At 45.2% G+C, this 17,168-nt stretch overlaps 1 protein-coding gene across 1 annotated transcript in view; it reads right to left on the bottom strand.

Annotated features, from left to right (window-relative positions):
• The window catches only part of THOC5 (THO complex 5), a 29,919-nt gene that overhangs the window by 9,952 nt on the left and 2,799 nt on the right, over positions 1-17,168 (bottom strand). The window contains exons 2-11 of the mRNA XM_012644086.1: positions 16,406-16,572; positions 15,379-15,492; positions 15,132-15,229; positions 12,804-12,950; positions 10,328-10,442; positions 7,085-7,217; positions 5,026-5,103; positions 4,309-4,349; positions 3,959-4,058; positions 2,936-3,044 (exon numbers count right to left, since the gene is read on the bottom strand). Coding sequence (XP_012499540.1) covers positions 2,936-3,044; positions 3,959-4,058; positions 4,309-4,349; positions 5,026-5,103; positions 7,085-7,217; positions 10,328-10,442; positions 12,804-12,950; positions 15,132-15,229; positions 15,379-15,492; positions 16,406-16,572 — 1,102 coding nt within the window. The remainder of the gene's footprint in view (positions 1-2,935; positions 3,045-3,958; positions 4,059-4,308; positions 4,350-5,025; positions 5,104-7,084; positions 7,218-10,327; positions 10,443-12,803; positions 12,951-15,131; positions 15,230-15,378; positions 15,493-16,405; positions 16,573-17,168) is intronic.

Below are 17,168 nucleotides of genomic sequence, written 5' to 3'. Positions count from 1 at the left end.
CTTTATATTTCCAGAAAAAGATATTACCACATGCACTGGAGACAAGGTGACCCAGAGCTATAAGTGGAGAGAGACAGCGACACTACTGCCACCCACCTGGGATGGTTAGGGCACAGTCTGTAATTAAACATGACAAGCAGAGATGAGGTGATATGGGGGGATAACGCAGTAATTTTATCACAAAGGATGACAAGGTGGTTCTTTCCCTGAACCACCAGGGGGTTCTCCTTCATCTTTCCAGGACAGCATCAGGAGCAACCCGGGCAGGACATGCTGATCCTGCAATCTGGCCCCAGCATGCCTTCCGTAACTTAACAGCAGGACGGTGACAGCTTCCAGCTTGTCCCTATTCTCTATTCTCTGTCTCACCAAGTCTCCCTGCCCACATGGAGACTTGACTCAAAAGTAGATAAAACTTTTCAGTCTTTTAGCCAGTGTTTAGTGACTATTATTAACAGACTGAATCAACCAAAATAAAACAGAACAGCTAAAATTGCACATGATAAAGGTTTTTAATTGACAAGACCTAATAGAAGAGAATCAAACCTTCTTGACAAAATTTATATCTGCAACGAGTGGCTCAGGACAACTGAATTTGGTGCCAACAATAGACATAGGCCAGGTGCAGTGGCTCACGCCTATAATCCTAGCACTCTGGGAGGCTGAGATGGGAGGACTGCTTCAGCTCAGGAGTTCGAGACCAGCCTAAGCAAGAGTGAAACCTCATCTCTACTAAAAATAGAAAAATTAGGCAAGCGTCCCATGGCGAGCACCTGTAGTCCCAGCTACTCGGGAGGCTGAGGCAGGAGGACTGCTTGAGCCTAGGAGTTTGAGGTTAGAGTGAGCTAGGCTGATGTCACGGCACTCTAGCCCGGGCAACAGAGTGAGACTCTGTCTCAAAAAAAAAAAAAGATGGTAGGACATTCAGGTGAAAAGACACTCAAGAGAAGCTTTTCCTCATTTGCAATGAATGCACGGGCCTTACAGTGATCCAGATTCAGAACACAAACTATAAAAACAAAGCAAAACTCCTCAAAAGATCTATGAGAAAATCAGGGAAATTTGAACACTGACTGGATATCATCTGGTATCAAGGAATTGGTATGATAACATATCCCTATGTTTCAGTAGATAAATCAGTAAAACCGTATCACAGGCTTGTGTCTCCCTGGGGCCAAAGGCAGCCTGCATTTGAGCAAAGGCCTCTGGGCTGGGAGTCTAGAGACTCAGGCTCTACGTCCAAGGCTTCAGTACTGGTCACATGTCCCCACACCTCAGTTTCTCCATCTGCAAAATAGGAGGATAAGCTAGACAACACCTGAAGGCCTTAATAATCTAATCCTAGTTTCACAGTGGCATTTCTTTCTATGTTTCCTTTCTGTTTAGGGGCCAGGGCTCACCTAGCCAAAATAGCAGTATAGTACAATGGTACACAGGCCTGGATGACTGAATTATGTCAGTAGTGACTCTCTGCTCACTACCTGTGACCTTGAGGCAGCCCCTTAATGGTCCAGAGCCTCAGTTAACTCACCTGAGAGCTGTTGTGCAAGTTAAAAGAGTTGATAACCATAAATCAGCTGTCATTTACCAAGTGCCTCATCTATGCTAAGCGCTTGACCTGACTCTTCACGAGCACCCTGGGAGGGAATATTACAGTTAACAAGGACAGGGTGAGGAAACCGATTGTGAGGCCAGGAACACAGCTGAGTGAGGAGCTGGAGTTGAGCTTGCAACAAAGCGCGCCTGCAGCCTAGCATGTAGCCTAGCGTTTCTCAGAGTGCATCTGAGAAGCAGAAGGCATGAGACAAGGAGCTCCACCATGATCCTGGGAGCCACGGCCGAGCAGTGGCACTCAGAAGAAGCCAGCCCTGGGCTCCCTCTGCTGGGCCCAGGTGAGAACAGGGTCAATTTCATCTATAGTGGCCCTGCGGAGTCCAACAACCCCCTTAAGCACAGTGACAGAGGCTGCTGTGGCCTGAAGGGGATATGGACTCTTAAGTGCAGGGTCTAAAACCCAGGAGACACCCCACCATCAGGCAGAAGAGGAAGGGGTAGGAAGAGTCCTGCTCCACCAGGCACCAGACCTGTGCCTCCCTAAGCCTCAGTGACCTTTCATTTTTTGTTTTTGAGATGGGGACTTGCTATTTTGCCCAGGCTGGACTCGAACTCAAACTCCTGGGCTCAAGTGATCCTCAGCCTTCCGAGTTGCTGGGACCACAGGTGTGCACCACTGTACCTGGCTCCCTCAGTGATCCCTCTATAGCTGACAGTGGGACCAGGGTAGGGCAGGGCCAGGAGTGCCAGGCCAGGGCAGTGGTCTTGTAAGTGGAGGCTATTTCACCCCAAGGCCCTCCTGGTCCTCCCTTCTTCCCATCTGTAGCTGCACAACACTACTGGCATGGTCAGGGACTTCCTGGGGATGCTATGGCTGTCATTACTATGCCTCTGGTCACCCTCCTCAAAACTTCCACAGGGATCCACCACAGTCTTCCTCCCACTGCCCAGTAAGACAACTTGGCTTGAGCTGAGCTGGGGAGCAAAAATCCCAGCATCTTGGGATAGAAAGAGAAAAGGAAAAGAGGGGCCTAAATTTGTTAACCTGATGATGTCTGTCAACTCTCATTTGCCACTCATATACTTCCCACTGGTTGTCAAAAAGCTGGTGCTCTACCCCACCTACTCAATTTGCAAATGTCCTGTCGTCACACTTTTATCTGCTGTACAGTAAGAGGACTTCACAAATTACAGTCAGAGAGTGCTTTCTAAATATCAGCGATGTCTTAGCACCTCTCTGGTCTGTCCAGACACAACAAGAGAAGTCAACATTGCTGTGAACTCCCTGAGAGCTGGAGGGAAGAACCCAGAGCAGCCCTGCACCAAGGCTCTCATCACTTCTCGCTCCTGCGCCCCACTGCCCACGGCACCTGCCCAGTACCCTGCACTGATGGGGGTGATCAGCTCCGTGGCAGTTGTCACTTTGGCTTTTACTGTCATGATGTTGAGATTCATGAGGTAGTAGAAAGTCAGGTGAAGCACACTGTCATCTGGAGAGGGAGGAAGAAAAGAAGAGATAACGATGAGTCAGACACTCAGAGCAGAGTCAATGGTATCACAGAAAAGAAACTGAAAAGAGGCTTTTATAATCTTTTACTACAAAAACAAAAAAATCGATGGCAACATAATGTTGAGCAATAAAAGCAAAGAGAGTGTCTACAAATTCTTTGCTACTCTTCCCACCAAGAGGTGGGGCTTAATTTTGCTGCCCTTGAGCATTAGCTGGACTTAGTGACTCTGCTTCTAACAAATATAATATGGAAAGGGAGCCAAGAGATCATGGTCAACATCATCAGTGACAAGACATAGTGATGTCACGTACCCCTGAAGTGACGTGATGATGACCACCACATCTCTGCTTCTCTACCCCCAATTCCATAATCCCAGTCTAATCTAGGTCAGGGGGCCAGGCGTGGTGGCTCACGCCTGTAATCCTAGCACTCTAGGAGGCTGAGGCGGGAGGATCGCTCAAGGTCAGGATTTCGAGACCAGCCTGAGCAAGAGCGAGACCCCGTCTCTACTAAAAATAGAAAGAAATGAGCTGGACAACTAAAAATATATAGAAAAAAATTAGCCAGGCATGGTGGCACATGCCTGTAGTCCCAGCTACTCAGGAGGCTGAGGCAGGAGGATCACTTAAGCCCAGGAGTTTGAGGTTGCTGTGAGCTAGGCTAACGCCACGGTACTTTAGCCCGGGTAAAAGAGCGAGACTCTGTCTCCAAAAATAAAATAAAATAAAACAAAAGAAACAAACTCCAAGCAAAATAAGGAGGAGAAACAGAGAAATATGAAATGGGAATTGTTTCTTGGGCAAGCGGCTGTGGCGGGATGGACTCTCTGCACCTGCAGCTGGCAGAACTCTTAGGTGCTACAATCCCTCAGATCAAGGTGAGAGCAACCAGACCTTTGCACTTCAGGTCGAACATGACGGACAGCGGGTGCCTCTTCAGCATCTCCTTACGCTTGTCATCCAACTGCACCCCTAGCGTGGGTCGCCGGCGTTTCTGGACAAAGGAAAGAGCGGAGCCCATGAGTGTTGGTCACATAAATCTCCCCCTTCCCTCTCCCTGCCGGCCAGGGCCTCAGCATTGCTGCCTGGGGCTGGCTGCTTCTGCTAGCTGGGATGCCAGGCTCTCCACCCAGCAGCCCTTTCTTTTGAACTTCTTTCTTCTGCTTCGAGGGAGGATGGCACCTGCAAACAAGTAGGCCCCAGGGCAGCTGCCTGGCATCCCTCCGAAAGGAAACAGTTCTCACCGTGGTCTGCTCCTCCTCGGCATCTGAGTCACTCTCGTCATCTGCAGCCACACAGAGAAGGCAGCTGGAGGTAAGAGGGCTCCAAATGCTCCCTAAGGCACCTCAACCCTCAGGGCATAAATGGATTCAGACTGTCTTTGGTAAATGGGTTTCTTTAAAATAAGTGATAAATTCATTTGCTGCTTCTTATTCAGCATAGAAACTGTGGCGATGAAAAGAAGAATGACCCATAATCTCACCACCCCTGTTTTTTCAAAGAGCTTTTTAATCTCGTTTTGATGGAACACAAACCCCTTTTGGTGATGGTGGTGGTAATAATGGTAATAATAATGGTAATATAAACAACAACAATAAATAACAGCAGCTTGTATAATCTGAGGGCTTGCCATGTGCTGAGAATGACGCCAAGGGCCTTGTGTGCGATACCTTATTTAATCCACATAATAATTCTACATGAGGTGTTACTATCTATTTTCCACAGATGAGTAAACCAAGGCTCAGAAATGTTAAATACCTTCCTCAGGGTCAGTGAGCTCGTGAGTGGGAGTGCTGAAATACATAGGCAGCACTCTGCGACTCCAGAAACTGAGCTCTCCCTCGCCTACCCGCCAGGGCACTAAGACATTAAGGTCAAGGGTCCTGAACACAGAACCAGTCCAGCTCATTCCCAAACTTGGTGTCCCGGGGGGTGGGGGGGCAGCCCAACCACCACATTACCTTGGGAGTCCTCAGGAGGCTTGAATAGAGCCTTGGCTTCGTCCACACTGCCTTCAATCGCCACAGACAACGTCTTATCTGGGGGCAAGAAAAAGCTTCATAGGAAAGCCACTAGGGGAAGGCACTAGCGACACGGGCAGGCCAGCTGGGGGGCTGCGTCTCTTCTGCTCCTGCCCCAGCGCCTTGCTGACTGGGGGTGGGAGGGCAAAAGCCCTCCTCCAGATGAAGAGGAACAAAGTGGGGACCTTAGTCCTTTTTCTATCATTTACTAAGAACGAATAATTTAAGTGCAGGTTCCTAGACTAACATCACCTAAGACTAGTGGTGACCGCCTCTGTTTTCAGGCATACACCAAGGCACAGAAATACAAACTGACAGCCCGAAGCCGCATGGAACTCCTCTGCCAATTCCTTAAAGGTTCTCACCTAGAAGCCCATCCATACCTATTCACACCCCAGAAACACCTGTTCTCACCTTACTGAGTTCTTACTCTCTATTCCCCACTACACCAAGCCCCCGGCTGTCATTGTCTCATTTAACTGGGATGCAGCAGGACAGTGGGCGGGAATGTGGACCCTGCAGTCCAACCCCAGGCCCAAGTCCCTGTCCCACCAATTCCCAAACACATCACCTGGAAAGTTATATCATTGCTCTGAGCCTCAGTTTCCTTATCTATGAAATGGGAACATGACAAATAGTAGCTGCCCTGTTGAGGTAGGGACTAAAGGAGCTGATGATTGTAATTAAAAAATTATTTTTAAAAATAAATTTTTAATCCTCAACAACCTTATAGGAGCAATACTATTACTGTAGCCATTTATAGATGAGAAACTTAAGGCTCAGAGAAGTTAGACACCATAGCCAGAAAGCCGGTAAGCCGGATTCAAGACCAGGTGTGTTCACCTTGAGCTTGGCCTCTCAAGCACAGAGACAACACCCTGTTACATGCACCAGGCTTGACACCTCACTGAGTGATGCTTCGGGACCCCCTTTCTGGAACTCTGGGGGTTTAACACTATGAGGTCAGACTGGCCACCACCCTGATGCTCCAGTCTTAAGGGTCACAGGAGCCTGAAATGGTTTGCTCAGCTGCACTAGGGAGATGTGACAAAATCCAAAAGTGGTTGACCACTGCCTTATCTCTGGCAACCCTGTTTCAACCATCACCTCCCACCCCAAACAAGCTGACTGCCCACTAGCAAATGCTAGACTATTCTTTTCAGTCATTTAATCTTAGAATTCTACTGGAAAATGGGAATGGAAACAGGTTGGATTTTAAACACAAAAGAAAAGAAAATTACTCACCCTGTCTAGGGGGCTGGGAGGAGGATTTCATATGAGCTGATGATGGAAACAGGAGGGAGAACAAGGGGAGGGAGAGGACCGGAAGGACCAGGACAACACAAGAAGAGAGACAGTAATGTGTTGGTGCCCACGGCTGGGAGGAGAGGCAAGCACTGATGCAATATGTCTGTCTGATGCGGTGGGGTGGGGAAGAAAAGTTAGGTGCTGGGTGAAAGCTGCATTAGGGTAAGAGGCAGGTCTCCAGAAATTTCTCAAAACCTTAGCAGAGTCACAGGCTGCCCTTAAGCTTAAGGAGGACATATTGTCTAACCTGGTAATTCACTATAATAACATGCAGCCTGTTTCAGGTGCGTGGTGAAAGCCTGGGACAGCTGGCTAGGACCTGTGTTCACCAAGCCACCCCCACCCTGAAGCAGAGCAAGAGGCGCTGATCCACCTGCCAAGCGTGCCTTGATGAGGTGAGCACCTGGGAGCCCAGACAGGCTGCCTGGGCACTGTACCCAACAGCTGTCCAGCCAGGCTCACAAATGGTTCAAAGCCATCCATTCTGAAATACCCATGAGGTTAGTCTAGTCTCAGGCCAGCTGGTCAGAGCAGCCATGCTGGGCAGCACAGAGGGAAGGCAGCATCTGTCACCTGAGAGCATCTGGGCAGGGCCGGGAAGTTTCCTCGGCAGGTGGTGCTTCCAAATGACTCAATCGGCCACAGCTGCTGCTCCCACAGCCCCTCTTCCTCAACCAGCCCCCATACTCACCACAGGCCTGCCCATATGCAGTGGCCTGGACAAAGAGGACATAGAGGGGAGGTGGCAGGTGCCTCGCTGTCTCATACTGCTTGTGAGCCTGGTCAAATGGCATGAACAGGTACTCCTGCACCGGGAGGGAAGCCTGCATGCAACAAAAGAAGGATTTTTGTTTTTCCTTTTTTCTGGCAGTCCACATAGGAACATGCGGCTACTTAGTCACTGCATATAGTTTTTTATTTACAAAAGAGATATGCCCAGGTGTAGGGGCTCACACCTGTAATCCCAGCACTTTGGGAGGCCAAGGCAGGAGGATCACTTAAAGACAGGAGTTAGAGATCAGCCTAAGCAACATAGTAAGATCCCACCTCTACAAAAAGATAGAAAAATTAACCGGGCATGGTGGCACATAGTCACAGCTACTTGGGAGGCTGAGGCAGGAAGATCACTTGAGCCCAGAAGTTTGAGGTTACAGTAAGCTGTGATGATGCCACTGCACTGTAGCCCAGGTAACAGAGCAAGACTCTGTCTCAAAAAAATCCAATTGTATTATATATCCTTATACCAATAACATTTAGTAAGAAAATGAAATTATAAAAAGATACCATTTCCAATAGCATCAAGAAAACATCAAATATCCAAGAATAAATCCATGGAACATGTGCAAGCCTCTACGCAAAGACCTGAGAAATGAAAGATCTAAATAAATGGAGGTTATGAATGTCAATGGCCTGGAAGATTCAATGTTGTCCAGCTGTCAATTTTCCCTGAAGTGATCTACAGATTCAATGTAATCCCTATCAAAATGCTAGCAGGTGAAAACAGACAAGCTGATTCTAAAGTTTATATGTAAATGCAAAGGGCCAAGAATAACCAAGACATCCTGAATAATTAGGTGGGAGCACCTACCAACTAACTGTGCATTGAGACTTTTGATAAAGCTACAGGAAATAAGATAGCACGATATTGGTGCAAGGACAGACAAATAGATCACACACAAACCCACATGAACATTTGAACATAGACATTTGATTTCTGACAAAAGTGGCACTGCAGAACACTGGGCAAAGAATATCTTTTCAATAAATGGGTTAGCAACGGAAGAAAAAATGAATCTTCACCCTTACCTCACACTATATACAAAATTCCCTTCCAGGACAACTACAGATCGAAATGTGAAAGGTAAACAACAGAGCTTCTAAAAGAATATATAGGAGAATATTTCCATGACCTTGGAAGAGAGGAAGATTTCTTAAACAGGACACAAAAAGCACTAACCATAAAGAAAAAGATTAATAATTAGATCATAGTAAAATTAAGAGTATCTGCTCATTAAACGATACCAGTATGACAGTGAAAAGGTAAGTAACAGAACAGGAAAGATCTACAAAAGATTCATCTCCAGATAATATGAAGAACTCCAGGCAACCCAAAAGAAAAATGGGCAAAAGACTGGCGTAGGCCCTTCACAAAAGAGGTTATCCAAAAGCCAATAAGCATGCAAAAGGTGCTGTGCTCAATGTCTAGGGAAATGAAAATTAAAATCAAAATGAGATACCCTCCAGAATGGCTAAAATTAAGAAGACTGACAATATCAAGTGTTGACGAGGATGTGGAGCAACTAGAACTTTCATGTGGTGCTGGTGGGAATTTCTGTAAATCAGTACAATCACTTCAGAAAACTCTTTCAGTATCTACCAAAGCTAAATATACACTTAGCATGCATATGCTATGACACGGCAGTTTTATTCCTGGGTATATAGTAAAAAAATGTGTACACACGTGTACCAAAGGACACATATAAGAAAGCTCATTGTAGCATTATCCATAATAGCCCCAAACCAGAAATAAGCAAAATCAAATACTAAACATCAATGAAAATAAATGAACTCGTGGTACTCACAGTAACACAGTTGATTCTCATAAACACGCTGTTGAGCAAAAGAAGCCAGACACAAAAGAGTGTACACTATGACTCTATTTGCATAAAGCTCAAAACCAGGCAAAACTAACCTATGATGTTAGAAGTCAAGATAATGGCTACTAAGACGTGAGGAGAGAGAGGGACTGGACAGGAAGAATAAAGAGTTTCTGGAAAACTGGTAATGTTCTTTCTCTTGATTTTGCGTGCTGGTTATACAGTTGTGTTCATTCATTGAGCTATACACTAAGGAGTTGGATGCAAAATTATTTTTTAAAGTAATACACTGTACATCATTTTAAAAAGTTGTATTCAAGCTCCCAGCCCCCAAAAGTTCCAAGTTCCCAGCCCCCAAAAGTAATTATTAATGGTTTGGTGTGAATACAGATAATCTCTAAGCATACACACAACTTATACATGTATATATCCATACAGATATTTTGCAAACCAAAGTATACAAATGAGATCATAACATATGTTCTACAGCAACCTTTCTGGCACCAGGGACCGGTTTCATGGAAGACAATTTTTCCACGGACCTAGGTGGGGAGGGGATGGTTTGGGGATGATCCAAGCACATTACATTTATTGAGCAGTCAAACCTGTCTGCTAATGAAAACCTATATTTGCAGCTGCTCCCCAGCGCTAGCGTCACTGCCTCAGCTCCACTTCGGATCATCAGGCATTAGATTCTCATAAGGAGCATGCATCCTAGGTCCCTCATGTGTGTAGTTTACAGTAGGGTTCCTGCTCCTATGAGAATCTAATGCCACTGCCGATCTGACAGGAGGTGGAGCTTATGCAGTGATGCCAGTGATGGGGACCAGCTGTAAATACAGATGACACTTCACTTGCTCACCCACCACTCACCTCCTGCTGTGCACCGCCCCCCCCCCAACTAAGTTTCTTGGAAAAAGGAAGGGGGGTGGGGAGCAGTGGCAGAGCTCTGCAGCCTGGTCCCTAACAGGCCACGGACCGATACCCAGGGTTGGGGACCAAAGATCTAACAGACCGGGAGCACGTTTCAATGCCTGGAGACTGCAGGGCTGGTGGGGACCTCGTAGGGGGTAAATTAAACTTAGTCTGAGAAAGTGCATTACCGAAAGGAGGCTCTAGATGAGAAGAAAATGCCCAGGTAAATGTGTATATGTGTTCCTGAGCCCAGATGGCCGGCACTTCTTCTCCCCAGACACAAGGTTTTTGTACCGCCTGGGTAGGACGGCAGACAAGGCCACCCTTGCACTGTATTCCAATTAGGGTAACAGACCTAGCAAAATCCAAAGGGTGATGCGGCTTCTGGTCAGCAGTGAAGGCAAAAGGCTGGTGGGCCTCACCTGCATGATGCTGTTGAGACGGGGCTGGAGGCTGCTCAGGTACTCCTTCTTCACCTCAATCTCCTTGAGGATCTTCTCCTTGTTGGACAGGCATTCTCTGTATTTGTCTGCCAGCCTGTAGGGGGAGGACAGAGCACGGTCATCCGATGTCCCCCAGGGACACCCCAACATGCCTGTTTACTGTCATACTCCACTTAATAAGAGCAGCCATGATTAACTGCTAATGTTTACCCAGCACTTACTATGTGCCAGGTACTTTGGTGAGCTCTTCACAAGCATTACTACATTTAATCCTTATGTTACACAAAAACTCTGGAAGAGGCTGGGCACAGCGGCTCACGCCTGTAATCCTAGCACTCTGGGAGGTCGAGGCAGGAGGACTGCTTGAAGCCAGAAGTTTAAGACCAGCCTGAGTAAGAGCAAAACCTGTCTCTACAAAAAATAGAAAAACTAGCTGGGCGTGGTTGCATGTACCCACAGTCCCAGCTACTTGGGAGGCTGAGGCAGGAGGATTGCTCAAGCCCAGGAGTTTGAGGTTGCAATGAGCTGTGACCACACCACTGCACTCTAGCCAGGGCAACGGGGTAAGACTCTGTCTCAAAAACAAAACAAAACAAAACGAAACAAAACCCTCTGGAAGACAGGGACTTTTCTTATCCCAAAGGAGGAACCTAAGGCTTAGGGAGGTAGATAACTTGCCAAAGATCATCAGCTAAGAGTAAACACTGAGTTGGGCTTGGAATCCATGCCTGTGTCTTCAGAGGCACTATCCGTGACCTCTAGGGAATGCCTGTGCCATTTTCTGCTCCATTCCTTGCCTGAGAGGCTAAACCTAAAACTTTCACAAACGTGTGGACCTAGCAGTCATATAATCCAAATGAGACTCATAAACTGGCCTGATTGGGACAGGGTGGGAACAGATTCAGGATAACTGCCACAGGAATGCAAAACTCACTGCTCAGCCTGTGCCCAGGGCAATCAGTGGACTTGACGGGCCAGCCCCACCTGCTAAAACATGGACACAAATTCCCTAAGAACCAGACTTAGTGCTTTTTGAATTCATAACATGCACCAAAGGCACAAAATACATTCTATAACAGAAAAAGGCAAGTAAACAAACAGCTGCTTCTTCAGTGGAAAACAACAGATGTGCCAACCAAAAGCCCTAGAATTCTTGTACAAATATGAAGGAGGAAAAGTCACCATTAATGGAGGGGATGCACCCATGAAAAGTCCAGTATGAAAAACACTATATATTTAGAATAAAAGATTACATAGTACAGACATTCCATTTACGGTTAATAAACAAAAGCTCCTTATAAGTGAAGTTTACAAGTGAAGGTGTGACTTGAAGCATTATTTATGATAGCAAAAAATGGAAACAGGCCGGGCGTGGTGGCTCACGCCTGTAATTCTAGCTCTCTGGGAGGCCTCAGGAGTTCGAAACCAGCCTGAGCAAGAGCGAGACTCCATCTCTACTAAAAATAGAAAGAAATTAATTGGACAACTAAAAATATATAGAAAAAACTAGCTGGGCATGGTGGCGCATGCCTGTAGTCCCAGCTACTCGGGAGGCTGAGGCAGGAGGATCGCTTGAGCCCAGGAGTTTGAGGTTGCTGTGAGCTAGGCTGACACCACGGCACTCACTCTAGCCCGGGCAAAAGAGTGAGACTCTGTCTCAAAAAAAAAAAATGGAAACAACCTAAAAGGCCGGTGGGGGAATAATTTTGTGAGTTACAATTTTTCTATACATTAGAAAAGCTCTATATCTTAGGCATATGCTTATAGATGGCTCAAAGGCAAATACAAATTAAATTTATGGTATAAAAGAAATTTAGATCTTAGGCATTAAATTTTTAAAGGAAAAAAAAGTATTCCAACTTTCTGTTAACAGCCTTAAGCAATTACAACTCCATCCATGATAAGGTTGGTCAAGTTTAAACTATCCAGTGTGAATTACTCACAAAATGGGAATTGATACATATATCCAAAAACATTTATACCCCTGTAATATTCTGAAATTAAAAGAAAATAGGCCTGGTACGGTGGCTCACACCTTTAATCTTAGCACTCTGGGAGGCAGAGGCAGGAGGATTGCTTGAGCTCAGGAGTTCGAGACCAGCCTGAGCAAAGAGTGAGACACTGTCTCTGCTAAAAATAGAAAAAATTAGCTGGGCATGGTCCCAGCTACTCGGGAGGCTGAGGCAGGAGAAGGAGAATTGCTTGAGCCCACGACTTTGAGGTTGCTGTGAGCTAGGCTGATGCCATGGCACTCTAGCCCATGTGACAGAGCAAGACTCCGTCTCAATAAAAATAAATAAATAAATAAGAAAAAAAAGAAAAAAAAATCACGAAATGGGATTTGGTTTTAGAGACTACTTTCTGCTGGTTCCACAGTGCTTTGCTGTCTGATCCTCAGTCATGACAAACCACTGTCACTCTGTGGTTAACAAGGTTAGGAAGGAAGAAACACTACCTTTTCCGCTGCTCCAGTTCCCAGTCCAGGCGTGCCAGGGTTTGTTGGTGAGGGTCTCCCATGGTGACTTCAGCCTTGCTGATATCTGGTGGAGCCTCGTTATAAAACTCCTCTAAACTGACCAGATCAATTTCTTCATGCTTTGACCTACAGGCAAAAACTAGACGTCAAACTGCCATCCTCAGGAACTGTGGCTTAAGTAGGCCCAAAGCTCCCCCATCGATGTCCACTTGGCCCTGGTCTACAACTACTCAGGATCTTGGAATCCAGTGTTCTCAATAAATACTCATTAGATGTTTCAGGGTGAAGAGAGGTAGTTGGTAACATGCCTTAGGATCCTTATCCATGCTGTCCAATCTTTTCATTCATGAATTAGCTAAAGACCTGGAAGGGATGCTTATCAAATTTACAAATGTCTCCAAGCGGAGCAGGAGAGCTAATAGCTCAAAGAGTCAAATAAAAACACTACAGCCTAGTCCTAGACTGTCAGGTCAAAACTAAGACATGTCATTAACAGGAATAAATATAAGGGTCAGTATTTAAGTTCAAAACATTAACTGCATAAACACAGGATGGGGAAGATGCAGCATAGCAGACCAGATGTGAAAAAAATCTAGAGGCTTTAATTATTGCATGTATAGTGACATACATGTATTTAAAAAAAAAAAAAAGAAATCCTCTGCTGCATTAACATAGTGGAGTGCTCAAGTCATGGTCAGATAATGGTAGTAATAACAGCAGCTACCATACATTGATAAGCACCCACTATATGCTGTCCTTACTTCATGTAATTCTCACAACTCTAGGAGGTGGGGTTTTTAAACTCCGGTTTTCAACTGAGGTGGAGGCTTCCAATGGGGAAGCAGCTTGCCCAAGGTCCACAGCTAATGAGCAGCAGAGCTGGGATCTGAACCCAGGCTGTCTGACGCCAGGGGCCCATGCTCCTCCCACGCAGCCACCTGCTTCCCACAGGCCTGAGTTCCACTATATTCTGGGTTTGTCAGCTTCCATCTGAGCAATGATTATAGACCAGGGCATTGCATTCTTTTATTTTTATACTTTTTAAATTTTGAAATAGTTTAAGGCTCACAAGAAGTTTCAAACATAATACTGAGAGTGTATTTTCTCTGTGTACCCTACACCCAGGTTCCTTTAATAATATTTTATCTAACCATAGTATATTGTCAAAACCAGGAAACTGAGAATGCTGTAATAATATCAACTCAGTTACAGACCTGATGTGGACTTCACCTCTGTTAATATGTAATTGTTTATCTATTTATTAGTAATATTTATTATGTGATGAATTTGTGGAGCAGATGAAGACACCTCTCAAAAATCAGCATCAATTAAAAAAACGCTGGACTTGGGCTGGGCATGGTGGCTCATGCCTATAATCTTAGCATTTTGGGAGGCCAAGGTGGGAGGATTGCTTGTGGCCATGAGCTTGAGACCAACCTGGACAACATAGTGAGACTCCCTTTTCTACAAAAAATTGAAAAATTTAAAAATTTGCTGGGTGTAGTGGTGCATGCCTGTAGTCCCACATACTTGGGAGGCTGAGCCAGGAGGATCACCTGAGCCCAGGAGTTGGAGGCTGCAGTGAGCTATGATCACACCACTGCACTCCAGCCTGGGTGACAGAGTGAGACCCTGTCTCTTAAAAAAAAAAAAAAAAAAGCTGGATCTAATGTGGCTATACTCATATACACTCATGCCAAGTTTGTCACAAACAAAGCCTGTTTTCCTTCAGTTTGCACGAACAGGTCTGACCAAATAAGAACATTTTCCCTTTTCTTCCCTGTTCACTCCTTTCTCATCTCTCAGCTTGGTTTTGCAAAGAGGTATCACATTTAAAGAACACTGACAAACTGTAGTTTATTCACCTGAAGGCAGCTAAGCAGCAAGAAGTTCAGGTCCCAAAGAACAAAACCCATTTGCAAAAATGAAGTGCTGGGGCTTTATAGGGGAAAACTGGGCCAAAAGGTTAAAAGGATATGATTGGCAGTGAGTTGCTCCCATACAACGTGCCCAGGAATCAAACTGGGGATGTAAAGGCCCCTGAGGGGAAGACAGAACTGCTTTTTACCACGTGTAGAGCTCAAAACTCAAAAGGATCAGAGAGATTTCTGAGGTTCTTTGTGCAGTCTGAAACTACTGCTTGCAATTCTCCCACTCAGAGTGATCTATTCACCCTTCTTCCAGATCCTGCAGTCTTCCGAGCTCATCAGATTTCCTTTTTAAAGAGACTGACTCATAGTGAGCTATACAGGAAAAAGGAGTTGCCAACAGACCGTCTGTGCCAAAGCCTCGTCCTCCCAAACTCACTTGAACTCCAGACATTTGGTGATCTCCTTCTGCAGGTGCATCACCTCATATAACAGGTTCTGGAGCTGCAGGTGATAGGCATCTACTTTCTGCTTAGCCTGAAAGGAGGACAAGGGTCAGAGGTGAGCAGGGCAAATTGGGGTAGGCCCAGAACAGAGGGTCAGTAAACACAGAGAAGAGGTAAAGGGGATAGAAAACAGGATATGGAGGAGGGACGAGGGGGTTAATTAAACCTCTCAACTCCCACCTCGTGGGTCTGATCTCTTCCCTTCTTCAACCTGATGTGGGCTAATCGGTTAAGCTTCTTTAGAGTCATGAAATGCACACAGCTCTGGATCCTCCGTTCTTCGATTTCAATTGCCTGTGGGCAAGGAAAAGGATAAAACTGCTGACCACGCCTTCAGTCCCTCGCTGCTGACCTATCCTCATTGGAGGCCAAAACCAGACAGTGGAGGGAGCTCAGAACCACGAGAAATGTCATGAGGAAAATGGAAGGATGACTGTATAGGTGCTTAAGGTTCCCAGGCAAAAAAAGCTATTTCTGCTTGGACTAGAGTAAAAGGAATTGAAGATGGAGCCAGTGCAGCCAATGCTCAATTGATATCTGTCCCTGTAGATCCTACACAGAGATCGCAGCAATAGCGACAGCCTCCCATAAAATTTGACCTCTATAAATAACATCATAAAATAAATTCAATGCAAATAACAGAATTATGGCCACAAAGCTTGGCTACAATAAAACAGATTGAATGTAATAATCTTAACAATATTGGCCAGCATAAGCACAGATAAGTGAGATTCCTGGAAAAAAATGGATTTTTGAAAAAACTTACTCATCTAGTTTTTAGCCACACTGTTTAGCTTCTTAGCCCCTAAAGCCTGGTTTATTCATTTAATATTAACGATAATTTCATTTTTGCTCTGTAAGATTTACTAGTACATATCCATCTTTATAACATCAAGGGAATTTACATGTACATCATTTCTCAACACCTAGCGAAATACTTAGCACTTAATGAATATTAATTGCATGAATGATCAAATTAGTTATGGAATAAATTAATTATCCTGTACTTTCATTACTGTAATTGGTAATTGGGTGGTGATGAGAAGTTCCAATATATTAATAGGCAAGTCTTAGGAGCTCCCAGGCTCCAACTACCTGATCATGGCTAAGAGAGAAGACCAAGATGAGGAAAGCCCCTGGTAGGTGCAAAAATAGCTGCATCTATGCAGAACCACCAGGTTCATGGTCACCGGGTCCCACTCCTTACCATGTCCTTGCCACCCCTGCTCTTGAGGTCCTGGATCTCGGCCATCAGCCTCTGTAGCTCCTGGCATGTGTACTTGTACAGTTCATAGTCTCTGCCAGGGTCCCGCAGGTCTACCTCGGCTTCCTCGCTGTAGTATTTACCTTCCTGTGGAGGCAACGACAGAGGGCCTGGGTAGGGGGTGAAAGTCTTCCTGTTGGGATCAGTGACACTTGGCTGAGATCTCTTATGTAACCATAAGAATAGTAACAAAGAAGCCTCAATCAGGTCTCTAAAGGATCTGGTTCTCAAATCAAATGTTTTTCTTCTTTTCAAAATACAGATCTCTTTTTCTCTTTGATTACAAAGTAATGCATGCTAGGTATCAAAGATTCAGAACATAGAGAGGAATATCAAAAAGAAAATGAATAGTTACCTGTAATTTCATCTCCATGTCTGAAATAACTCCATTATAAATATCGTGGGTAAGTACGCATTTTATTTTTAAACAAAATCGGATCATATTGTCTGTGCTGTTTGTAAGTCACCATCCCAATAAATGGCTGCATGACAGTCCACTACAGAGAAGAATCACAATTCACTTAATGAAATTCCTAGTGATGGGTATTAAGATGGTCAAATCAAGCTTTGGCAGAGACTAAAATATCACAAATGGTGTTGCAGGTTTTGCAGTAAACAGAACACATGAGACTTGAGAGACAGAGAATTACAGACCAAAAAGGATAAGGTTCTTCATCAATCTTGATTTCCTAAATCTGAGAAAAGG

The sequence above is a fragment of the Propithecus coquereli genome, unplaced genomic scaffold, assembly GCF_000956105.1.
Source record: "Propithecus coquereli isolate 6110/MARCELLA unplaced genomic scaffold, Pcoq_1.0 Scaffold206, whole genome shotgun sequence".
Classification (NCBI taxonomy): domain Eukaryota; kingdom Metazoa; phylum Chordata; class Mammalia; order Primates; family Indriidae; genus Propithecus; species Propithecus coquereli.
The sequence above is the reverse complement of the archived record's forward strand: the minus strand, read 5'-3'. Positions and strand labels throughout refer to the sequence as shown.